The sequence below is a fragment of the Salminus brasiliensis genome, chromosome 9 (genome assembly GCF_030463535.1).
Source record: "Salminus brasiliensis chromosome 9, fSalBra1.hap2, whole genome shotgun sequence".
In the NCBI taxonomy this organism is placed as follows: domain Eukaryota; kingdom Metazoa; phylum Chordata; class Actinopteri; order Characiformes; family Bryconidae; genus Salminus; species Salminus brasiliensis.
The window spans coordinates 7,504,006-7,530,365 of record NC_132886.1 but is presented as its reverse complement, the minus strand read 5'-3'; the positions used below and the strand labels follow the sequence as shown (position 1 = coordinate 7,530,365).

At 41.7% G+C, this 26,360-nt stretch overlaps 1 protein-coding gene across 3 annotated transcripts in view; it reads right to left on the bottom strand.

The window, feature by feature from the left end:
- Nucleotides 1-1,235: 1,235 nt before the first annotated feature.
- Nucleotides 1,236-26,360, bottom strand: part of LOC140562860 (BTB/POZ domain-containing protein KCTD1) — a 26,312-nt gene continuing 1,187 nt past the window's right edge. For 2 of the 3 annotated variants that reach the window (XM_072688724.1, XM_072688726.1), the window contains exons 2-5: nucleotides 16,660-16,838; nucleotides 9,092-9,236; nucleotides 6,684-6,989; nucleotides 1,236-2,497 (exon numbers count right to left, since the gene is read on the bottom strand). In XM_072688724.1, the coding sequence (XP_072544825.1) occupies nucleotides 2,339-2,497; nucleotides 6,684-6,989; nucleotides 9,092-9,236; nucleotides 16,660-16,838 (789 nt within the window). In that variant the 3' untranslated portion in view covers nucleotides 1,236-2,338. Of the gene's footprint in view, nucleotides 2,498-6,683; nucleotides 6,990-9,091; nucleotides 9,237-16,659; nucleotides 16,839-17,654; nucleotides 17,698-26,360 lie in introns of those variants that run through there. The other variant, XM_072688727.1, reaches the window with a different exon arrangement.

Sequence of the window (26,360 nt, the reverse complement as noted above, 5' to 3'; positions counted from 1 at the left end):
ATATTTTTTGTCATGGATGCTAATGTGCACCTTTTAGGGGAAAACAACTTCCCCTAAACGCTTTTAATTTTTAAGAATTCTTTCATTTATGTTTTTGATAATAAAAAGGTCTCATCAGTGTGGGGTAAGCTGAGGTAAGCTCTAATAAAGTATAAATCAGTGGCCATCAGACGGGATAGCGTGGACATCGTCCTAAACTCTAAATCAGTTTCGTCCTCTCAAACCAGTCCTCAGGCCCCAGTGTTCACATTTTCCCACCTCTACTACTACTGGTAATAAAGTGACAATTTGAGTATTATTATTATTATTATTACTATTATTATTATTATTATTATTGTTGTTGGTAGTAGTAGTAGTTCTTCTTCTTCTTAGTATTATTGTTGGTTATTATTAGTAGTAGTGGTAGTAGTTCTTATAATTATTGTTATTATCATTAATATTAGCAGTAGTTCTAATTATTATTAGTAGTAGTTATTTTATTATTATTATTAGAAGTATTTTTTATTATTGTTATTATTATTATTAGAAGTTCTCCTTAGTATTGTTATTATTAGTTCTTATTATTATTAGCAGTATTATTTGTTCTTCGTCTTACTGTTGTTGTTATCATTATTATTAGTTTTTCTTTGTATTATTATTATTGTTATTATTATTATTAGTAGTAGTGGTAATAATAGTATTAGTAATAGTAGAAGCATTGTAATACAAACATAATACAGAGGCTGACAGATATTGTAGCTGTCACGCAAAAACCTCAGATCTCCAAAATGACAACTTTACAGGAGAAGGAAAAAACCTTCTGAACTTTCAATGGAAGTCAGTGTAATATAATTTTATTCCAGGTCATTTTGGAGTGTTTTTGTTTGTTCATCATGAAATTTGAAATCAACATGAAAAACAACTGTTAGAATCACATTATGTCATCAATTGAAAAACGGCACAAATGGAGAAACAAGGTCTTTGCATGACAGTAACAATATGTGCTACATAACATTAAAATAATTCCTCGCATAATAAAATGTTATCTATAACAGCATGCTTATATAACTACAGCTGGTCTGAGTGTGTATATATATATATATATATATATATATATATATATATATATATATATATATATATAAATAACATCAATTATTAGTCTATATTCCTGGCATCTGGAACACTGCTCAAGTGATGCGTTTTCCCAGTAGGATAAATACAAGAACTTCAGGACAAATTCCTGAATATAACTCGGACCGATTTATTTCACATTTGCTTGCTACATTCTTCATTATTTCGGGCAGTTGGGCTTGCTGTGAGACACCAACAGAACTTTCTCAGTTTAAGAGAAAGAGAAGAACCTGCATTTAATGTGGACCATCACAAATTCAGTCAAAAAGAGGATCAAGGCCAAAAGAAACATGTACATGGACGATAAAAAGATAGCATAGCAGTCTGTGGATAAACAGCTTATCAAATCATAAATTAAGAAGAACTGAGTGGCCTTCTGTGTGTGTGTGTGTGTGTGTTAGCTGGGTTTCGGATACCGTGGATTAAAACCTTATGATCTTCATACTGAGTACGCACAGTAAAGGTCTGTTTTCTTCTTTTTTTTTATATACTGAGAAAAATGTAAAATCTCACATCACAATCTGTAATGACAGATAGCAAAACATGATTCGAACTAAAGTACACAATCTTTGCTCGCACCTTTTTATATGAAAAAAAATTATAAAATAAAAATGAGTGAGACAAAACTGGTGCAGTGAAGGCGTCAGCTTATCGAGTGTTTGGACAGTCAGCCTATCAGTACCAGCTTAGGAAATACCACCAATGATACCAACGGCACCTTCTTTAAGGGGTTAAGAATATCCATGAGTCAATTTTATATGAAATAGCAAAATATATACATATTTATATATATATATATATACTGTATATAGCACTGCAAACAGAACACACTTTAAGGTTGTCTTAACGTTTGTCGTATTTCACCTGCTGAAATTTCAAAGTTTTAAAACAAACTTAATGCGGGTAAAGGGACAATGTTTTCAACAAAGTCCTCAAGTGGACAGTCACAATCACCCCAAAGGTCATCAGGGGTCATGGAATATGCTGAATCGCCTTACAGGATTAACACACCAAAAAAAAAAACGACAAAAAAAGCTTGCTTCCTCTTGTTTCCCCTCGTTTAAAAAAAAATCCAAAATCAAAAAATCAAGATAAGCGTCCGACCTTTGTGGAAAGCTTGGCAACTGCTGAAATGTCTGGTGCCGTCTGGGGCCATTTTTTTGTTTTGTAAGCCTGGGGGCAGTTTGTGGCCCTTTGAGGCAGTTCTGAGGCCCTGTACGGGTCTCTAGTCCAGCTGCTCTTGTTTTATCCTGTTACTCTGGAGTCCGCGCTGGACCCGCCGGAGCTCGCGCCGCAGGACGTACTCGCTGAACTGAGACGAGTCCACGCCTCCTCCACACGAGCCCACGATCTCAAAGCCGCGTTGCTGCAGCCGCTCTAGAACCTGCGAACACACAAACGCAGACGGGGAGAGGTGAATTAACTGTCCACTGATCGGCTGGTTGGCATAACTGACCGTTATCTTAGCATTATGGGATGTACCTGAAACCTACACCTGGCTACTTTACTACTGCACTTCCACTCTCTGGCCATTGTACAGGCTCCACCCACTTTACCTTATACACTCTTAAAAAAAAAAGGTGCCTCAAATGGTTCTTTGAGCGATGCTTTTTTTTTTAGATGATGTTGTGTCCTAGAAATAATTGTACTAAATGATATTATTATTATTTTAATCATTTTATGCCACATAATGGGACAATAATGCAATGACACCCTTTTGATAAGCAATGAACGTTTTAATTATTTTAATACTAAAATAATTATTAGATTATTAATACTCTGGTGTCCACAAACTTTTCTAATAATATCTTTGTGATAATACAGCGCAGAAATATGGTTCAGAGCCCACCCTTTCCATAGCACCTCATTGCCAGACTGTAAATCACTCTCATCTGGAGTTACGAGGCTGTGAAGACAGCTCGAGATAGTCGTCTCTGCCTCTGATGGGTCCGTCATCTGCCTCTCATCTGTAGTTGCTGGGTTTGTGTGTCCGGCCACGGTTTTGTGTAAAACTGACCAATGCACACTCTGGAAGTCGTCTTCCGCCTCTCTATGTCTATGTACCGCTTCATTCAGACATTCCACTGCTTTTTACCGCTTCTCGTTTAATTACAGTACATCCAGGTGAAAGTGCATGTGTCAAAGGGGCTTATAAGGCACTGTGGGGGTCCCCCACCCAGAGATATCCAGCCGAAAGCAGCTCTGTGATCAGACGCTGTTCATTGTTGAAGGCCTAGCAGAGGATAACACATGCACTGTGCAGCAGCCGATGGGCTACAGTCTATAACTATACACTGGCAAGGTGGAGCTACAAGGTAGGGACTCTGGACCAGCGGCCAGTGACTGTATTATTTATTATAGAAAAATGACTATGCATCATGAGACTCCAAATTTATATTATAATATTTCTAAATTTAGCAGCTGCCCATCAAAACCGTTGTATCTCCATTTTTGTCATTTTACAGTTTTTATGTAATGGCAGTTGTTCTTTCCATTGTTTGACAATTTCATGATGAATGGACCAATAGAAATGCTCGAAAATGACCTTGCACACTGACTTCCATTGAAACCTAAGAAGTTTTTCCTCTTGTATAAAGCTGCCGTTTTGGAGATTTTGCGAGTTTTTGCATGACAGCAACGCAAGAACCTCTAGCAACGGCCAAATTAGCATCATGCTAAACTAATGGTTACAGACTCGCACCACTTGTTAGCTACTTCAGCCTCATAGCGTCACTGCAAAACTAAGGAAGGTGTTAGCCGTCCAACTGAGAAATCAACTATCAGAAAAGGAACATATTACAGTACTGTGCAACTACATGTTTCACACACATTCATGCATGTCCATAGGGAGGTCCAGAATCATCACATTCCATCAAAGGCCCCGGGGGAGTAGAGTGTGTGCCACTTGGAAGCACAAAATCTCAGAGCCTGAACCTCCTCACCACCCCCCAACCTCCAGACGCTTCAGGCTTCAACCCCCCACCAAAACTACAAAGGTCTCGCTCTGCTGACAGCCCCTCCCCTAATCTGCCTCCAGACACACACACACACACACACACACACACACACATCCTGACACCATTAGGCGCAGATACAGCATCCACTGCGGGCTCACTTTAATAACCAAACAGGATTACGGGCCGTGCCTCAGGACTACCTGCCAGCATCTGTGTGTGTGTGTGTCCTTATGTGCTGCTGCTAATGTGAAATCTCCATCCCTTGGATACAGATGAAGGCAAACCTTTTCTGAAATGGCATAAAGATTCTTACTCGTAGGTGCAATGTGAGGAAGAAAATAAGTTATTTGACTATGAAGAGGTGTAAACTGATAGTCTACCCCAGATGTAGCGGGAATCGTATTATTATTTATTATATTATATAATAAACTCACTAGTAACAGCCTGAAGTCTTCTATACTTCTGACCATCATTGAGTTATACCTCATTAGGGAAAACACTCAAGCCTGTCTCGGTGTGAATTGTGGCAAGTGTGTGATGATTTAGGCCTGCATATAAACTTCGATTGCTTTTGATCTGTGTGTGGTGGAGCGTTCTCAACATAGCAGTGACACGGACTTGGTAGACTCATGGAAATGTGTGCTGTGCTGGTGCAGGAGTATCAGACCTAGCAGTGTTGCTAGCTATTCATTTTTACACTAGCAGCCAGGCAGTGACTGAGACCTGTCACAGTCAGAGGAGGTCACAGAAGTTCTCAGTAGAAATTATACAGTGATTAAGACTAATTAAAGTCAGAGGGAGGTCTCAAAATAAACAAGGTGATGATTAGGTCCAATCGTAGTCACAGTGAGTTCTCAGAATGAACTAGTAGATCATTGGGCCAATCACAGTCAAGAGAAGATTACGGAATAAACAAGGTGATGATTTGGATGGATCACAGTCAGGGGGAGGTCTCAGACCAAATCAAGTGATGATTATGACCAATCACAGTCAGGGGGAGGTTTCAGAACAAATTAAGTGATGATTATGACCAATCACGGTCAGGGGGAGGTTTCAGAACAAATCAAGTGATGATTATGACCAATCACGGTCAGGGGGAGGTTTCAGAACAAACCAGGTAGTGACTGGGACCAACTGCAGTCAGGGGGAAGGTCTCTGAACTGGTCTCAGAATGAACAAGATGATGATTAGGGCCAATTATAGATAAAGGGAGGTCTATAAAAAACAGGTGTTGATTAGAACAACAGAATCACAGTCAGGGGGAGGCCTCACAATAAATATGGTGATGATTAGGACCAATCACAGCCAAGGGGAGGTCTCAAAATAAACAAGGGGATGATTAGGTCCAATCACAGCCAAGGGGAGGTCTCAAAATAAACAATGATTAGGTCCAATCGCAGTCACAGTGAGTTCTCAGAATGAACTAGTTGATCATTGGGGCCAATCACAGTCAAGAGAAGATCTCAGAATAAACAAGGTGATGATTAGGACCGATCACAGTCAGGGGGAGGTCTCCGGACAAACCAGGTGATGATAAGGACCAATCACAGAGCGTTCTCAGAAATATAACCAGTAGATCATTGGGCCAATCACAATCAAGAGAAGATCTTGGAATAAACAAGGTGATGATTAGGACTGATCACAGTCAGGGGGAGGTCTCCGGACAAACCAGGTGATGATAAGGACCAATCACAGAGCGTTCTCAGAAATATAACCAGTAGATCATTGGGCCAATCACAGTCAAGAGAAGATCTTGGAATAAACAAGGTGATGATTAGGACCGATCACAGTCAGGGGGAGGTCTCCGGACAAACCAGGTGATGATAAGGACCAATCACAGAGCGTTCTCAGAAATATAACCAGTAGATCATTGGGCCAATCACAGTCAAGAGAAGATCTTGGAATAAACAAGGTGATGATTAGGACCGATCACAGTCAGGGGGAGGTCTCAGACCAAACCAGGTAGTGACTGGGACCAACTGCAGTCAGGGGGAGGTCTCTGGACAAACCAGGTAGAGATTGGAACCACTCATAGTCGAGAGAAGGTCTCTGAACAAACCTGGTGGTTTCTGGGACCAACTGCAGTCAGTGGGAGGTCTTGAAATTAACAAGATGATGATTAGGGCCAATCACAGTTAAGGGGAGGCCTCACAATAAACATGGTGATGATTAGGACCAATTGCAGTCACCGTGAGTTCTCAGAATTAAATAGGTGATAATTGGGGCCAATCACAGTCAGGGGAGGTCTCCGGACAAACCAGGTGATGATTAGGACCAATCACAGTCACAGTCTCAGAATGACTGATGTGGTAAATAGGAGGTGATACTGATGGCGCTGGGATTATTACTCAGTTACTACATGGAAGACCACGCAACCTGGCTTAGTTACCGGAGTGAGGAATTGAAGCCTAGACCCACCAGTGGCTTCTGGCCATTCAGGAGGTTGATTCAGGCATTCAGTTGATTGGTCACACAGCCTGTATGAATCACCAGTGCTGACTTGGTCTCTGTCAAGAGCATGAGGTGCAGTTAATAAACCCCTCATGACTAATGGCAGCTGATAAGAGCATCCGAGGGCTGAGCTGGCTCAGTGTGACGTAGTCTGTCTCGTACCTGAACAGAGTTGAGGTGGCAGTAGCCGTTGAGGGGGAAACGGATGACGTGTGTGGAGTCGTGGTTCCAGCCGGCGTTCACGGAGTTGCACATGACGTCGCCGATCTCGGGGAAGACATCTTCGATCAGAGCCTTGTCCCCGCTCAGCGTTATCCTCTCGCCCAGGTCCGGAGCCACGCGCACCACCACACACTCGCACGGCCGCGAGTGCCGGTTCAGCTCGCGCTCGTGCCGCCAGCGCTCCAGCTCCGCCAGCATCGGTTGCAGCTGGAAATACCTTGCTTCTTCATACAGCAGACTGTAGTCCTGCACACACACACACACACACTGTGAGACACATTTTCTTGGCTGCTATAACAGCCTCTACTGCTCTTGGGAGGCTTTACACTAGATGTTTGAACACTGCTGTGAGGATCTGATTGCATTCAGTCATAAGATCAGGTTCTAATGTTGGATGATTAGTTCCGGATCACAAACCTCATTCTGTCTAAGCCCACTACTATTAGATGGAGCTCCATCACTCCAGAGAGTTCCCCTGCTCCACAGAGCAGAGCTGGTGGTGGTGGTGAGGTTCCAGCCAATACCTGTCTAGACTTGATCAACTGCATTATGGACTCCTCAAGACCTCTGAAGCTGTCCTGTGGTATCTGGCACTACAATATCAACAGCAAATTCTCTAAATTGCGAGACGGGGCCTCCATGGAGTGTACTTGTTTGTCCAGTAAAATCTCACAAATGTTTAAGCAGATTAGGATCTGGTGTATGTGGAGGCCACATCAACACCTTGAACTCTTGGTTGAACAACTTGGTTGGTGTGGCGCAACAGATAACACCACTACCTGCCACTGAACTACCACACCATGTGGGAGACTGGGGTTTGATTCCCGGTCTGGGTGGCTGTGCTGCGCTACACCAATAAGAGTCCTTGGGCAAGACTCCTAACACTACATTGCTCTGGATAAGAGCGTCTGCTAAATGCCATAAATGTAAATGTAACTCTTAGTCAGGTCTGCTGTGAGGCAGGGCACATTATCCTACAACAATCTTAAGGTAGGTGTTAGTGAAGAAAGTGAGGTAAAGTAACTGCCATGCAAAACATTGTCCAGAGCATCACACCGCCTCCACTGGCTTGCTTACTTGCCATACTGCATCCTGGTGAAGTCTCTAACTAGAGCTGGGCAATATGACAATATTTTATCGTATAGTGATAACAATATGCTTTTCTAGGCATATCAAGGTTACTGTTAGTGTGCTTAATAAACACTGATCAGCTGCAGGTTTCATTACGAACAGTGTGATTAGACTGGTTTAATTAGATGAAGAGCAGCAGATGTTGAATAGAAATCACTGTATTCAGTACGTGAGAATACTAATAGTAGCTTTTAAGGATCTGTCGCTACTGATGTTTTTAGTCAGTGATTATATGTATAAAAAAAGTCTTTAAATATTGTGTAGTATTTTTACCATATTGCCCAGCCCTATCTCTAACCCAGGTAAGCAACACACTTGCACCAGGCCATCCACAGGATGTAAAAGGCACTGTGATTCGTCAGACCAGGCCACTTTCTTCCATTGCTCCATGGTAGCCCTTTTTTCCGCTAGCAACTGATCCACTTCCAGAACGGCCTGTTCACTTGCTGCCTAATATGTAGATCCCATCTCTCGACAAGGATATATAGATAGACTCTTATATGGAAACTAAAAGCCTAATGAGGAACATGTGGGATAAAAAAAAGACAACTGGAATTGGAAAAGATCCCAGTATTACTCCCCTTTATAAACTCACAGAATTTTAGCCTTTCACTGAACCTCTCTGGTCTTGAGTCTTTGCTTATTTTAGCTGACATACTTTCCTCACGGACAGACCATCAGATAATGGGATTATTTGTTTTCTCCCAAGGCAAATTTGTAATTAAGGGCTAAATGACACACAAGAGCTAGCCACTGGAATGCAAATGTGTCTCATGGCCAGCACACAGGCTCTGATGGGGTTTCTGAGCACGACTGCAGGATTGCATTACGCTCAATGCAGACATTTGCAGTAATTCATATACATATAGCGTTCCTGCAAGTCTGGGTTCAAACACATTTTAACAACCACAAATGCTGTGGTGGTGCAGTGGTGATCCATTATGTGAGTAGTATTTTGTCATGGCAAATCCTGCCTTAAATGCTTATTAATTCTATGAATATGTACTTTAATAAAACTCACTGATCTGGTAACTGATTAGAATGATCTTTACCGAGGAACAGGATGAAATGAAATGACGAAGGTATGTCTTGACTGCTGCATGCACACACACACACACACACACATATGGCACATGCAGATGCCACACATTGAACGGCTTTGAACGTAATTTTTTTTACATGTTACACAACAGGCAGAACATCATTCTCTCACTCACTTTGAAGTCGTCAGGGATGAGGAGCTTGGACGTCCTGAGGAAGTTGAGGATATAGCGGAACATGTGACCATCCCTGTCGATGAAGTAGTGTTGCTTCAGGCTGTCCAGAACAATGGGCTCTGTGCCATCAAAAAGACGGCCAATTCTGCTCAGAGAGAGAGAGAGACAGAGAGAGAGAGAGAGATTAAGACATATAGCTGCACTACTGTAACACTGATCACCACAGCAGAAATTAAAATTCCGTTTTCCAATTAAAGTCATGTTTTTTTAAACCAATATAAGACCAATAATTCAAACCAATATTTGATGACTTTTACCACAATCAGCCATAACATTAAAACCACCAGCCTAATATTGTGTAGGCCCGGCCCCATTGCTGCCAAAACAGCTTTGAGGCTTGTCGAGGCATGGACTCCACAAGACCTCCAGAAACACTTTTGGTAGGCCTTGACCACTGTATGCCGATGACATTCCTTAAGACCGGCCTGATGTTTTGGAGAAGTTCTGATCCAGTCGTCTAGAACATCAATCTGGCACCAAGACTCACGCAAGTTGGGAGGTGGGGCCTCCATGGATCGCATCAGCGAGCCTTAGGTGCCCATGGCGCTGTCACTGGTTTACCGGTTGTCTTTTCTTGGTGCACTTTTGGTATGTACTGACTATTGCATACCAGGAACACCCCACAAGGCCTGCCGCCTGATGTTTTGGAGATCTTCTGACCCAGTCCTCTAGCCATCACAGTTTGGTTCTTATTAAAGTGGCTCAGATTCTTAAGCTTGTTAATTTTTCCTCACTCGTTCACTTGCTGCCTAATATGTAGATCCCACCTATTGACCAGTGCAATTGGAACCAGAAAACCAATGTTATTTCCTTCTCCTGTCAGTGGTACTAATGTTATGACTGTTGCAATATTTATGTAATATGTAATATTAATATATGTAAATGTTTCTTTTTTTGTACATAAATTGAATCAACCGAGCAATAGAAATGCCTCCAAAAAATGACTTAAAATGAATAATTGCATTGTTTCAACAACAATATTTTAATGATGACTCATTTACTTTTCATAAATGACATTCTCCGGAAACTGTGAATTCCAATCTTACAAGGACTGTGTTTTTAAGTAGAAAATTAGAAATTTTATAACCATTTAAATTTGATTATAATTGAGGAATATTAAGGAAAGAAAAACAGCCTTTACAGTTTTTCCTTATTTTTGGAAACATAAATCTCTTTATGGTCCCTGTCTTTGTCCGTTGTCCCCTGCTCCCCTGGTCATTATCCATGTGGCTCTGTTTTTGTTTTGGTTTTCCTGCTCCTCCCTAGTACCTTGGCTCTTTGTCAATCCATTCACCTAAGCTTTGTTTGTAGCCACGCCCCTCATCATTGCAAACCTGTCTGCATGGGCTGCTGTAGTAACAACATAGGCGCTAATGAGCTGCTTTCCTACGCGGAAGCAGGAGAGAAGTGGGTCGCCCCGGATCGGATGTGACATGTCACGTCTTGGAAATCTGAGTCCAGCGCCTATAGCTTTCGGACTGAGGCATATTGGTACAAATCTGAATATGATTGCTTTTTAAACCACCTCCAATTGTGGTTTGGATCCAATTTGTGAAAAAATCAGATTTCATGTGGATTTTAGGTTTTCAGGCTATCAATAATCAATTTGGATGCTATCTAGATTTGCCAATAAAAGGGTTCTTCGAGCAATGTCATAAAATAACCGCTCTGGATTCCACGTTTGTAAAAGGGGTGAGTGTATGAGTGTGAAGAACGTTTTAGTCATAGTTCTGTATTACAAGAACAGTTCTCTATGGAACCAATAGCGGTTCTTCTATGCCATCGCTCAAAGAACCCTCTGAAGCGGCTTGTTCTCGGTTCTCTTTGGATTTAACTGCCACCAGTATGCACTGTGTAAAGTAAATGTGCCTAATTACATATATAAGCGGCCACTAATTAATGATGGATTTAAATATTTGCATTTCATTAGTTAGACCTTCTGCTGTAACTGACTAATCTTCACAGTCCATTTCTGTAGGGTGATCCTAATTGACTTCCAGGCTGAGCCTGTTCACACGGAAGCAAGAGCAATCAGCGCTGAAACCCGCATTACACTGCATGGGCTACAAGAACAGGCAACTCTAGGCTGGTTAAAAATGTGTGACCCTTGTCTGATGGTAGTTAAAGGGCCATCTGGTGGACAATGTCTCCATGCTCTCAGTGCTCTGCCCGGGGCCACGGCCCAATGCCCTGGCTCTGAGCCTCCAAATGGGTCCGCTGCCCTGCGGCTCTGAGCGGCTGCTGGTACAGCTGCACCCAAAAACGCTTCATTTAAAGGAACAGTCCTGCAAAAACATCTAACACACACAATTTACACAATTTTGTAATTATCTTACACGGAACTGATTAGTTTGAACAGCTGTGGAGTCTGAACAGTCTGCTTTTTCAGTTCTGCGCTGGAGGTACAAGGTTGTGGGACAAGTTATGGGTGTTAATAGCAGGAATGACAATTAGCATCATGAGACATACAGTCTAATTCACCACACACTTGCATTAAACCATGTGATCTAATTGAAAAGACTTGCTTATGCGGTTTGCAAGACTGTATGGATTTAAGTAAATATCGATATATCGAAGTATCGCAATATTATGTTTTGCGATACTCTATCGATTCTCGAAAAAATTTTGATTATTAATGAATCATTTAAATGTAAAGCTTGCGTGTCAGACAGTGGTTCGTTGACTGCTGTTTAATCCTCTGCTAGATAGCAGCGCTGTCCTCCTGTCTTCTGATTCCACTGTTCTGATTGGATAAAAAAGTCAACTTTTCTTAAAGTCAGACTTTATGCCTAACATGATTTGTTTTTCTACATATGTTATAGTTTTCCTAAAATGTTATGAAAAAAAAAATCACTATCATCTTGCTTGATTACATTATTACAAGATACAGAATCATAACCCCTGTATCGTGCTGCTTATTGTATCGGCAGGTTCTGTATGTATGACAGTGTTACCTGGGTCAATCCACACCAATTCATCAGCAGTGGACAGTGATACAGTAGTACATGCACGTCACTGTTCTACTACTGTACTTAAGTACATTTTTATTATGTCATACAGTATATCGTCGCCGTCCAATGAAAAAAAAAATGTATCTCCAAAACAGTAACTTTACAACAGAAGGAAAAAACCTTCTTAACTCTCAATGGAAGGCAAGGTGAAACATTTTTTGTCCAGGTCATTTTGAAGCATTTCTATTGGTCCGGTCATCCGGAATTATTTCCACAGAGCAGCTACAGGGTTCAAAGGACGGAGAAATATAAAAACGGACATGTTTTCCACTGGACAGCAGCGAGATATTCCCCTTACCTTTAACCTTTGCATCTTCTGAGCTAGGGCTGGGCGATACGGTAAAAATACTATATCACAATATTTAAAGACGATACACGATATTTAGTGATACACGATATTTATCATAATACATATATTAATCATAGACTAAACACATCAGTAGCAGCAGATTCTTATAAACCCTCTCCCGTACTGAATACAGTAATCTTTATCTGATTAAACCAGTCTAATCACACTGTTAGTAATGAAACCTGCAGCTGATCAGTGTTTATTAAGCACTAACAGTCTCCTCCATGTGCATAGAAAAGCATATTGTTATCATCATAACAAAACTTTTCACGATACGATAAAATATCATCATATTGCCCAGCTCTATTCTGAGCTACCCCAGACCACTAAGATGCCTCAAGATAGAAGACCTCTGATCTGTCACCACAGAATGGCTGTTTTTGTATTGTAAACAATCATCTCTGTTGTCCGAATTCCCTCCTAAATGTTGACCAAAGCACATTTTGGGCTATATGAGTTAGCCACTGCAGATAGCAAGAAGCTGGCTACAACAATATTTAAATAATAATTACAAAAATAAATAAATAAATAAACCCAAGTGATGGAACGAACTTCCCCTGGGTGTCCAAACAGCAGAGTCCAACGCTCACTGTCCTCAAACCCAGACTGAAGACCCTCCTCTTCCGAGAGGACTTAGGTGAAGAGTAGAGTATTATGGTCTCCATACTGACTTGTGTTTGGTAGAGTCTAAACTTAGAGGAGCTTTGAATTATTAGTCTATTCAAACTAGCTGAGGTTTTTCTTAAGTAAACAGCAAAGCACTTTTGTAAGTGACTCTAGAGAAGAGCGTCAGCTAAATGCCATAAATGTAAATGAAAATGTTTTGTTTGTTTTTTAAACCATGAATTGTATGTAAGAATACTTTTAAAAAGAAAAGCCATATCCCAAATCTTGAGCGCAACTTCGAATTTGCCTCTGCTCTGTCTGAGCCAACATGGAGGAAGCGCCGACTGTTGCGGAGGAGACAGGAGATATTAGATTATATTTTCCTGCAGATTACAAAATACAACCCGAGAGAGAGGCGGCATGGTACACAGTCAGACAGGAGGTGGCACTAACGTTTTTTTCTTCCAGGGTTTTTAGTAGTTTTGATAGCCAAAATAAAGGACTGTTTACACTGCTGATTTCCGGCCCCTCGAGCAGCCATGCCCAAGTCATGAGGTGACGCCAAATGCAAAAAAACCCAGATGATGTTGTTTCATTCCAGATAGCTTCCATATGAGTTAAATTAACCAGTTTACTTGGATCTGGTTTTTGCATTTTCTCTGGTTTCATGAGGTATAAGGCAATGGTGTAATGGTTTAGGTATGCAGTTTGCTCAATGCTAACTGGTTTACATGAGTTTCCATGACTTGTTAGCTACATTAGCCTCTCAACTCCAGTGCAACAATAAAAAACCAAGAACCTTCAGACACCAGACATCTCTCAGCTGATTGAATACATTTGGGAAAATGGATGAATTAGGTAAACTGCCCTGTCACTGAAGAGCTCCTTTAAAGCCCTGCTTATAAAAGCAAGGTTTCAAAGGCCGAAAATATTTCCAACCAAAAATAGCAACGATTCCAAAACCCCAGTTTGGTCTGTTTTTGGAAGGAGTGGGAATGATTTACAAATGAGTACCACATTGCACATAACAGCAGCAATGGCGTGTGTGGGTCGGTTACATACCGCAGGCTAAACACAGTGCATATGTTCTTCTGGGCTTTCAGCAGAGCTGGGCTTTTAAGCGTTTGGGCTGCAACCAGCGGCCTGTACCACACATGCAGAACACAGCAGTGGAAAAGCCATCAGCCATCAGCTGCTATTGAAGAACTGTTGATACGATTCATCCTCGTTCAAAGCCCTGCCTGGACTGAAGAGCGAGGCTCCACATTCTGCCGCCCCACTTCACCCCGAGTGCAAGAAGTCAAGGCAGCATCTGCGTGCGTGAACGACGGCAGCTGCTGATAAATGTGCTTTGACACGGCGCTCCAGCGACATGGCGGGTGACATTACGCGGCTGGAGAGTTAATGAGAACGACAGGCAGACACTTCAGATCCATTTCATATATGATTCACCCCCACGTCCTTAAAAGGTCTTCTTCACCCACCCTCATCAGTCATGGGTTCTTCAATACTGTCTAATTTACATAGTAATCTGTGTTATTAAAGCGACAGTTCGAAGAAAATCCAACGACCCGAATGTAGCAAATAATGGAAGCTTATAGACAAAGACAAGAGATGTTTAACCTGCATACCTACATCACACACCTCCCTCAAACTGCCTTGCTCATATAGACCGGCTTATTGTTGCTGTCACTCCAAGATTTCACAGTATAAAGAATAAACAGTATAAGGAAAAAAACTCTTTAGCCCTTCCAGAAGTACGATCTGGCTCCTTGTAATGGTAGAGTGAGCATTTGAGGGATGCGCTGTATGTTGTGGATCCTCAAGTATGTTGAGGATTTGATGAATCATTAGAATTAAAGCTGTTGCATTATGTTCAAAGCTGAATGTTCGAATCCCAGGGGTGGGAAAGTACTTGTAAAAGGGTAAGCCTTTAATAGAAGTGACCGCTTTTCCACTGCTGGCCACTACCAAATGACTAGCAATGCTGTACCGCTCTACATCGATTAGCTGGATTACGTAATAATATCGCACCAGTTTCCTTTAGTCTTGTACTGCAACTTCTTGACTAATGCAGCACAAGCTGGGTAGCATTGGCTAACTCACTGGAGTCGTAGTTCATCTGCTAGCATTGTGTAATCTGCATGCATCAACCCACGGCAAGGAGGCCATTTTATAGGTATAGTAAAACTAGCAAAAGTAATAAAGAGCTGAGGGAGCTAAGAGAGATGTAAAATTATATACTTGCACTGGTATGAATACTACATAACCATATGTAGCCTGAGTAGACATATACATATACATATATACAAACTATTAGGTACAGAAAGTTACAGATAATATAAACATTTACAGAAGATGAACATCTGTACAGCTGTGCAAATAATCATAGCGCAAATGAGCTCCATTAGCCTTGTGCCTCCAATGATCTGACACTTCCTCTAGAGTCAAGACAGAGGCTGAAACCAATAACTGAGCTTATCGTTACTGACTTGCACACACGACCCATCCATCCAAGAGCTAGTCAATATTCCATTAACCACCCACTGATAATGTCACTAATTTCCTGGCATGTACAACGACTCAACTGCTCAATGGAGGGACAATAAAACAACAGAATATAGTTTTGATATGAAATGAAATACTGAAATATAGTCTACTCCAGAACTTCGGTGGGTAATTGCATTATAGTGGCCCAAATGCTGTTAGCCAGGTCTTAAGGGTCATACCCTCTACAGAGTTATTATTTATCATAAAAGTATCCATGTGTTAAATTATTATCATAAAGATATTTCTCATGTCTCATTTAAATGATAAATCTGTTGCTACTGTTGTTTATAGCTAAAATAATAGTCAAAATAATAATACAATCTTTTTGTTAAAGAACGCATCTCAGAAAATGCACTACCAGCCCAAAATATGCTTGTATGCTAATGCGAGGGCATCACTGGTCATATTACATATATTTGCATATAATTGGGTACATTTTAATGCACAATTACTTCTTACAAAAATTAAATATATAGGGTGGCAGCTACAGGTACTTTATCAAGGTTACTTTCTTAACACTCACAAGGTTGATTTAATACTGGCTAAATATTCTTTTTACACAGATTATGGCACATGTAATTAGGTGTTATGCTTTATTATTTTCAATTAGTCAGATGTATAGAATAAATAGCAAATATGCTCTAAAATGTGCAGAAAATGGTTTGATTTTAAGTTTCCTGTAGAGGATTGTTTTCACTTATTTGCACTTGTTTTATTTTCCTTTTTTCCCCCAAATTGAATACATCGGGGTGTCCAAACTTTTGCAAACGTATGTATGTGAACATTTTGAATGTGTTTATTTCTCTCTTCTTTCCTGATCTGAACATCAAGAATGCAACACCAAGTGATGGAGTGGGCTGAGAAGTGAGGAAGATCAAGTGATGATGTAGGACCTGCATTGTGCTGATAAGACACTCTTACACTGTCAGGTGTGTATTAGTCTATTCATACAACTGGCCACTCTGTCCTGCTGAATACCAGGAAAGCCTCACCTGGACTCTGGGTACTTGGTTAGCGTGGCCAGGCTGCTGGTGTACATGTGTCCCCCAACATCGATGTGCACTGGGGCATTGGACTTGGTGAGCTGGGCCGGGGTGGGGATGCCCTGGTTACTGAGGGGAGACGCTGGAGATCTGGTGATCATTGGTCTGGACATGCTGGAGCGGTTATCCTAAAAAAAACAAAAAAACAAAAATGGCACTCATTACTGAAAGTACACAAGATATTACAGCGCTGACCACGGAATGCTTTGGTTTGGTTTGAATTTTGGAGACAGAGGAAGACTGAGAGAAGAGCACCACTACAACACTATGTGCTCTGCTTCGGTTCTAACCAGCTTCTAAAACATCGCTCTGATTGGGGACCAAATCCACATCTAGTGGACTGGGAAGTGTGGGAAACCCAGTTAACCACGATAGAATTAGATATTAATGCTAATCTTAATGCTAGAGGAACTAAAAATAAAAATTACTTAAAAATAAATATGCTACACATTGTTCTTTGAGTGATGCCATAGAAGAACCACACTTGGTTCCATAGAAGAACCACACTTGGTCAAAGAGATGACAAAACCTCATCTAAAGTTTCTTCTTATAATTGTAGTGAATAGAAACAATTTTGACGGAAACCATTCATCCAGCTCAGTCTCAGGCCCACCCTGCCACTTTCTGGCCACCACTTTTCTTTGTCAGAGCAATATCGAACCCTTGAGTATCAGCTGACACCTGGTACTTCTTCTTACATGCCTTTCCGCAGGACCCTGAGAGACCACCATTTCTGCCAATGCATCAACTTTTCCCTGTTAATAACCGGACGCCTCACTAATGTTGCTGCATTTACTTGATATTTAATGAGAGTGCTCTAAAAAAGCTGAATAATATATTATATAACTCTCATTTGGAACAAAAAAAAACATTAATAATAATTAGAATAATAAAAGCACTTAAGGATCTAAACTGTGTGTGAATAAGGTTGTATAAGCACTTACTCAGGAAAAAAAACACAGCCCATCCAACAAGAAGTACAGCCTTGTAGAGCTGGGTAGCACAGATCCTACACACTGATCTATTTGATTATGTGCAGCCTGAAAATGCACACACTGTAACCCTTCTGGCAGGAGAAACCTAATAATAAAGTAAAACATTTTGGTGTATATATATATATATATATATATACACACACACACACACATACAATATATATACTGCCAGAATGGCTGTTAACCTAAGTACCTAAGCTTTAGAATGAGTCTGAAAGTAGGCTATCATGCTGAAACTATATATATATATATATATATATATACACATAAACAGCCATTCTGGCAGTGCGACAGAAATCGACAGGTTATATATATATACAGAAAGAAGCGACAAACCTGAGCTATAAATGAGTCTGAAAGTAGGCTATCATGCTGAAACTACCCAAACACTCGACTACCCCACAGGAAGAAATACACGGCTTACACATAGCTCACATCACCTCACGTGACTCTGGAAGATTTAATCCAGGATTGGATTGGACTGATTATATCAGTACATCCCATCCAGAAATTCCATATCAGTGCATTCCTCATACTTTCCAGTTTTGGGGGTACTTCACCCGCGCACTGATCATTCAGTAGCCTACATGCAAACCTGAGACGACCCAGGCCTCCTTTACACAACGTAGATGGAAAAAAAAGCCCCCCTGAACATCCCCACCAGCAACAACTCCCTGGAAATGGAAAAATTCTAGTGCAGTCGCTGTCATAATAATTACCAAAAAAAAAAGAAAAGAAAAAGAGAACAAGTCAGAGGTTTTCAAACCCATCCGTGTTTTTCGCTCCTGGTCGGGAGTGTGGCTTTCACACCTAGATCCCAATTACCAATTAAGCCTGCCTCAGAGTGGCGGCCCGCGCCGAGCACGGCTCCATTTGCATGGCATTTGTGCTGCTGCTGATAAGAGGGCTCCGGCAGAAGCCATGCATAGTTTTAAAAAACGCGACGTGTGTGTGTGTGATGAGGAGGGGTGTTTGCCAGGGAGCCCTCGGGGGACACACTGCTGCTCTTCAAAAGACAAACCTGGGTGAAACTGCATGGGGATCACACTCCCAGTGCAGGTAATTTGTTTCTTCACTAATTCACACAGATTGCGCTCTCCCACACTATGTGCCTGTGTGTGTGGGAAGCAGGGAGGGAGCATTGTCACTTAAAGTTAGTGAGGAATGCTTCACTATATATATATGTGTGTGTGTGTGTGTGTGTGTGAGTCAAAAAGTAAAGTTTGCACATGAGCACACAGCTGCAGATTCCTACTCTCTAGGAACTTCTAGTTCCAGTCTGGATACAGGAATCACGATAGCTCTGATAGGAGGATACTGATGATAGAGCTGCACTAAGTATCAGTACTGTTCTAGTTTAGTACTGTAATTCAGTACACTAGCCTTCAACACTGTTTAAAGCAGCAATATGTAACATTATGTAGCTTTTCCACCTTAAAATAGCAGCTTCAGAGTCATGTAATTCATATAAATTGTAATAGGGAGATGCAATGCTTGTCTGTCATTGCTCCCCCTGGCTCAGTAAGCCAGAAACTGCACTACGCAACTCTGGTGAAGCGGCCAGAGCAACACTTGCCATAACCCGAGTCATATTAGGTGCCCTATAATGGACATCATCTAGTTACCCTAAACACTACTGTTCCTACAGCAAAAAAAAAAATACACAGCTGGAAAACAAACCCTTCCCAAATCCTACAGCCAGCCTATTACCTCCAGTAAAAGCTTGGGAAACTAGAAATGTGAAAGGAGCTTTCCTCCTATGGGGTCGTTGATACTAGAGAGCAGCTCATCACCTCCAGACTCCGCTAGTTAGTGCTGCTGCGGGAACCAGACCTCGTAACCATGACTTTACTAGAAGGCACCGTCCATAGCTGGTCACTAAAACTGCAAGGTCTGCAAGCTAGGAAGCTAAAGCTGGGGAAATGAGCAGGCATCTATGCTAAGCTAAAAGCTAATCCTAGCTTTGGGAAGCGCCCCCGGGAAAGCAGTGCTCGGAGCAGTGCCACCAGGGCCTTAACATCTCTTCATCTTTCATCGCTCTGAGAGAACAGCAACTTCGGTGTGAGCTGATGCAGTGACACTAACTAGCCAATCAGAGCTGAGCTCTTTAAATTATTCACAAGCCCACCCATTAAAAGGGAAAGCAGCACGTTTCATTTGGAGGCAGAATAACAGGGTGGTAAATAGACTTGGGCAGCTGAGCATTTTCACCCCAACGTACTGTTTAGTCATCAAACAGCCCCTTAAACTAATACTACTACTAATAATAATGATAATAATAATTAATAATAATAATAATCATAAATAAATTAATTAATAAATTCCTTCTATGGCAGCTATAAATACATTCAGCTAGACATGGCTGACTGCTGAAGCTTAGGAACAGGGTTTAAGCCTAGTACCACATTCTCCTTTCAGATCGCTGTGTAGAACAGGTCTAGACTTACTTTTACATTTACAGCATTTAGCTGACGCTCTTATCCAGAGCGACTTACAAGGTTACTCGTATTACAGATGTGGGCCAATGCAGTGTTAGGAGTCTTGCCCAAGGACTCTTATTGGTGTAGCGCAGCACCCAGACCCACCCAGACTGGGAATTGAACCCCAGTCTCCCACATGGTGTGATAGCTCACTGGCAGGTAGTGGTGTTATCTGTTGCGCCACACCAACCACAATGCCACCTCCTGTCTGACTGTGTACCATGCCGCCTCTCTCTCGGGTTGTATTTTGTAATCTGCAGGAAAATATAATCTAATATCTCCTGACTTAATCTCTAGCCATGAAATTTACCCATATTTACCCGTTTGGCAACCCACACTACACTCTTAAAAAGGGGGGATTCTTTAAGCAAAGGCAATAATTATAGATCTAGCTTCTGAATGCTTACATAGTTCCCTGCAGGGTTCCTAAAATGTACCACCAAAAAGGGTCCCACTATTCTTATGACTCAAAGAACCCTGTTTGGTAAGAGTGCACATAAGGGTCCGCTGGTACACGGGCTCTAGCTGCGTGTCCACTGGTTTAGGCCTTCAGCTCACTGCCCGGTCATGAACTTCTAACGGGACAACGACCAAAACTTTTCTTTATATTCTGGTACTACAGTAGAACGCTGATTACTTGGCTCAAGTATATGCTAGAAAATGTCACACGGCACAATTACAGACTGGCTGGGGGTCCCTGAGGAGGTATATTTTAAGGTTTGGAACCAAAAGGACAGTTGCTGAGGCTTTGTGTTCACCAGCAGACAAAGAAATTCCACCATTCATTTTCTTCGGAGATGCTGAAATATGTAAAAAAAAATACTAAAACAAACGAATTATTTTATATTAAACTCCTAAAATCCCTTTAATCTCAGTATCTATAATCAGACATTCTGGACTGACTGATTTAGTTTAGTCTGACTCTCCTCCCTGACCAATCAGCTCCCAGCTCCTTTACAACACTGCAGTCTGATCATTTCCTGTGTGTGTGTGTGTGTGTGTGTGTAGTGGTGGTACACACTCTGGACTGGTGTCTGTGGTTGTTGGTCTACTGGTGTGTAGTAACTGGTTTATAGTGTGTGAATGTGTTGTGTGTGTGATTTGAGTTTCTATAGCGTGTGTGTGTGTGTGTGTGTGTGAACGGGTTCGTCAGTGCTGGTTTAAGAACAGAGAGAGGTAAGCGGTTCTCCGGTTCTCCCGCTGGTAAAACAGAGCGTTTCAGTGAGTTTTAGAAAGAGTCAGATATTATGGTCTGTTTTCATGTTCCACTGTAAAACTCTTTTATTGACCTTCTGAGACCGTCCGCACTGCTGCTGCAGCCGGCTGGGCTATAATGTCCATTAATGGAGCCTGGAGGACACCGGGTGGCGCTCTGAACACTGTGGTTAAAACAGAGACTCGGAACTGGATCAGGATTAAAGTAGCCGATACCCGATCCATTAAAATATATGCCTGGCTCGGCCCAGATCCTGATCCAGTGTTCAGATCGGGACATCCCTAATTCTACTTTATTGTAACACCACATCCAGTCAGAAAGTGTGTGATGGCTGGGCATTCACGCAGTCCCAAAATTCCAGAGGAGGCTTTCTGAGGCAGGTCAGCCAACACAGAGGAAACATCTGAGGATGAAAAGACTTATTTACTGCATTCACAAACGAGGGAGGAAATTAAGTATGACATTTACTGAAGCTTTCATCTTCTGGAGAATTTGTCAATGACCTTACAACTATGCCGTTACCATGGCTGTTAAGTAAACAAGCAAATCTGCTCCATTTGACTGTATAATAAAGCATCAAACATCGCAGATGCAACCGGACTCCATTAGCAACAGCCCGGCTTCAGCCTCTGTTTGATATTTCGAGTGATTTCGGTCGGTGTGGTCCTAAAGCAATAGGCTGATAACTGCAGATTTGCATTTTAAGGGGCATAAAGGGGTTGCAACCAATATACACTACATGTTCAAATGTTTGTGGACACCCCTTTTAATGAATGCAAGCTTTAAGTTGCACCCATACACACACACAACGTATCCGGTTCCTGTAGAGCAACAGAACTGCCAATAGAATAGGACTCTCTGGAGCAGATAAACAAACTGAATATATGAATCTATTGGCACCATGCTGCCCAATGCCAGGCATGGGCTAGAGGGGTATAAATCCCCCCAGAATTGGTCTGTGGAGCAGTGGAACTACTGTGTTCTCTCATCCAATACTTATATGATGAGTTGAGGAGTTGGGGGTGATGAGGTGGGTGGGGTGGTGATCATCCTGATCATCCAACATCCCTAACTAACTCACTGACCCATCCTCACAGTGATGCTTCCCCACAATCTAGTCGAAATCCTTCCCTGGACAGTAAACACAGTTACTCCAACAAAAACAGGATAGCAGAAGCCACCTGAACCCCCCCCCCCCCCAGTCTCCCCCCATATTATCATATGCTGATGGCATATTCCCAATTTGCAAAGTGTAAGCAAGTCAGTGACGGTAAAATCTACTAGCACTGCATATGAGTAGGGCGTTACTGTGTGGTACTAATACAGGTATATAGAGGACATGTACTGTAACTGTATGGTATGCAGAGGTGGGTAGTGACTGGTTAGTCAGAGGTGGGCTGTAACGTGAGAGGTCACAGACGATTAATGTCCAGAACATGCCTAAATAATGACAGATCCATGACGTACCTGAGTAAAATGTGCATTACTGTCCTTATCATGCCTTGGAAATACTGTGGAAGGTACAAATCCATCAACTTTCTTGAGTATTACTTCTAAACTATATTTGAAAGGTAATGTAATCAATTGTTTTTTATAATTTCTTACATTATTTTACATATTTCTTTACATTTTTCAAGCCATAACAGTACCTCTACTTCTACTGAAGCACACCTGTGAGACCAGTAATCAGCCTTTCATTCTGTTACGTCCCAGTCCTTCACAAAATTCCTTCAGTTTCCTCATGTTCCGTTCATTAAACACCTGTGATTTCTCACGTTAGAGCTCTATGACTTCTTTTTAGACCACGGATTAATCAATAAATGAATCAAAGAGAGACTTCAGTTGCTATGCTTACAGATGCTGGACGTGTAAGACGATTCTCCACACTTTCAGAAGTTACTTAGTACTCAAGTTCTAGTTTTTAAGAAGAAACTTTAACCTCCACTTGAGTTGTCAATTCACAGAAGTAATGATGACCCTAATTACGCCTAGAGCTGGGCGATACGGTAAAAATATCACGATTTTTATACAGACGTTTTCACGATACATGTTATTTTTGGCCAAAAAAAGTGATCATAGCCGAAATGCATCAGTAATCAAATACCATCCCAATGACTTTTATTCCCAATGTGCTGCACTTTATCCAATTAACCCAGGTTAACGAGACTGTTAGCCTGGGTTGTAATGAAACGTGCAGCTGTTCAGTGTTTATTAAGCACTGCCGCTGTCCTCAATATGCTAAGGAAAGCATCAAATAACAAAATTGATCCCAATACCATTACACCTGGACACCTCATCCATCTTGAGTATCAGGACTGTATCTGGAGAAGGCCGAGCCACAGAGAACTGCAAGTGCAAACCAACACACCCAAGACTCATTTAAACCGATCACACAAATCCGATCACTCAAACCACTTCAGGAGGTGGTCTGATCTGAGACGCATCTGAGACACATGTTACAGTAGTGCATCAGCAACCGTCTCCCAACCAAAACCCCCCCAGTACAACCCGGAACCCCAGTAATAACAGCCGCACACCAGGCGAATTTGCATATTTCCTCCCACAAACACACACACAGCAGATCAGAGTTCAGTCTGACCAACTGGAGATGCATTTGACCACCCAGTGTAAATGCATGTGGCTAAAATCTGATCAGGATTTGAAGTGTGCAGGTGTAACCGGGGTCAGTACTTCTACCTGACTAATGCATGCAGTACAGGGAGGCTACTGTATGTACTGTAGGGCTGGAGGGAGCCTGTGGTCTGTAGGTTAATGTGTGTAGTGGCATTTATTACTCAGTACAGACTATTTCACCTTCTATCAACAATTGTTGGTTGTAGATTGTACCTGACCACAGAAAAAGTCAGGTGTAAGCACTAATGCTCTATGATCAGACTATGATCAGACTATATCAGAGGCGGTCAGAGACAGCTCTTGACAAGACAAATGGGTTGTAATCCCCTTTATTTGCATACTCTACAGCTACCTGAGTGGAATTTAATCAGGTTAGTGCTGATTAGTGAAGAACAGGATAGTCCAGCAAGGTCCACTGCCTGGCGAGAAACGATACACCACCCCACATTGGCATGATGTGCTAAAGCTAGGGATGCTGGGGATGCTGGGGATGGGAACGCCTGGCCTGTGAAAAGGGTCTCCTCTGACCCAAAGGGTATGGGCTGGTACAAAGAGTATCCACTACTCAAACTGAAGCAGACATTGACACTGTGTCGACCAATCCGGTGAGAGATTTGTGGCACGTCGTCACGACAACTGCTCAGTATTTCTGTGCTAGCAGTTCCTGTTTCATCCCACATGGAGCTAAATCAAATAATTACAGGGTAAAGAAGTCCAGAATCTGCGTAACCCTACTCCTCACTGCACCACAAACCAAAGTAGAACCTGGAGAACATCAGCGTCCTAAATTATGGACAATGCAACATTTGCCAAACCAGAAGACCAATACAGCACTACCCAAAGCAAAGCCCGGAAACCTTCTCCTCCAACATAAACACACCCACTTTTCTTGGAGGAAACGGACCCTCAGTGCCCCAGAGAGCTTGACCAGGGAGCTTCTTGCAGTCACTCCACTACAGCAGCTGTCTCAGCAACCACAGCGACCTCTAGCGGATTCGTTGGGTTTAGACAGCACTTGAAAACACAGGTGTGAGACGTAGGTACAGTACAACGGACCCGATCAGGACCTGACAGCAGTATTTGTTTTAGAGCAGTAAATAAAGAGGTGCTTCTGAAGCTATGTAAACACAACTAGTAGGGTACTCATGGCCCATGTGCCCTATCTGGGGCAAGAGGTGCACTATAATAGTGGAAAATATTTGGATATGTGACTATTGTGGATACAACCAAGCCTATGGTGAGGGTAAGTATTTGGGCTATGTCCTCAACTGCATATTAACATACTTACACAGTTAGGTACTTACAAAGTACTACTATTAGAGGTATACTCATTAATACAGCCTACTAATAGCAGGTGGTTTTGAACACAGCCTGTAAGTCTATAGTCTAGCACTGCAATCTCAGACAGAACGACTGACTAAAGTATGGATATTGATATGGCTGTGTCCTAAACAGCGTACATAGCTAGGCCCTAAAGCTACAAGTAAACTCATAAGTGAATTTTATGTGGTTTTGGACACAGCTAACTACAGATTACTGTAATGCTATTGATATGGCTGTGTTCTAAACAGCATACATACATAGCCAGGCCGTAAAGTGTTAGATGTATACTCACAAGGGTACTATGAACAGTAGATTACTACATGGTTTTGGATGCAGCTTATAAGTATATAGTCTAGTATTGCAACATCAGACAGCATGGTTGACTATGGTAGGGGTATTGATATGGCTGTGTCCTAAACAGTATATACAATATATATATATATATATATATACACACACACATACATACATACATATACATAGACAGGCCCTTGAATTGTTCTATTAGAAGTATACTCATAAGTACAGCCCACTAGAAGTATGTGGTTCTGGACTTAGCCTATAAGTATATAGTCCAGTATTGCAGCCTTAGACAGAACGACTGACTATGGTAAGGATATTGAAATGGCTTTGTCCTAAACAGCATACATGCATACATAGCTAGGCCCTTAAATTGTACCCCACTATTACAAGTATATTCATAAGTGGATTATCATGTGGTTTTGGACGCAGCCTAAAAGTATATAGTCTAGTATATTGATATGGCTGTGTCCTAAACAGCATATATACATAGACAGGCCCTTAAATTGAACCTCACTATTAGAAGTATACTCATAAGTACAGCCTACTAGTAGTAGTGGTTCTGGACACAGCCTATAAGTATATAGTCTAGTATTGCACTCTCAGACAGAATGATTGACTATGGTAAGGATATTGAAATGGCTGTGTCCTAAACAGCATATATATATATATATATATACATAGCCAGGTCCTTAAACTGTA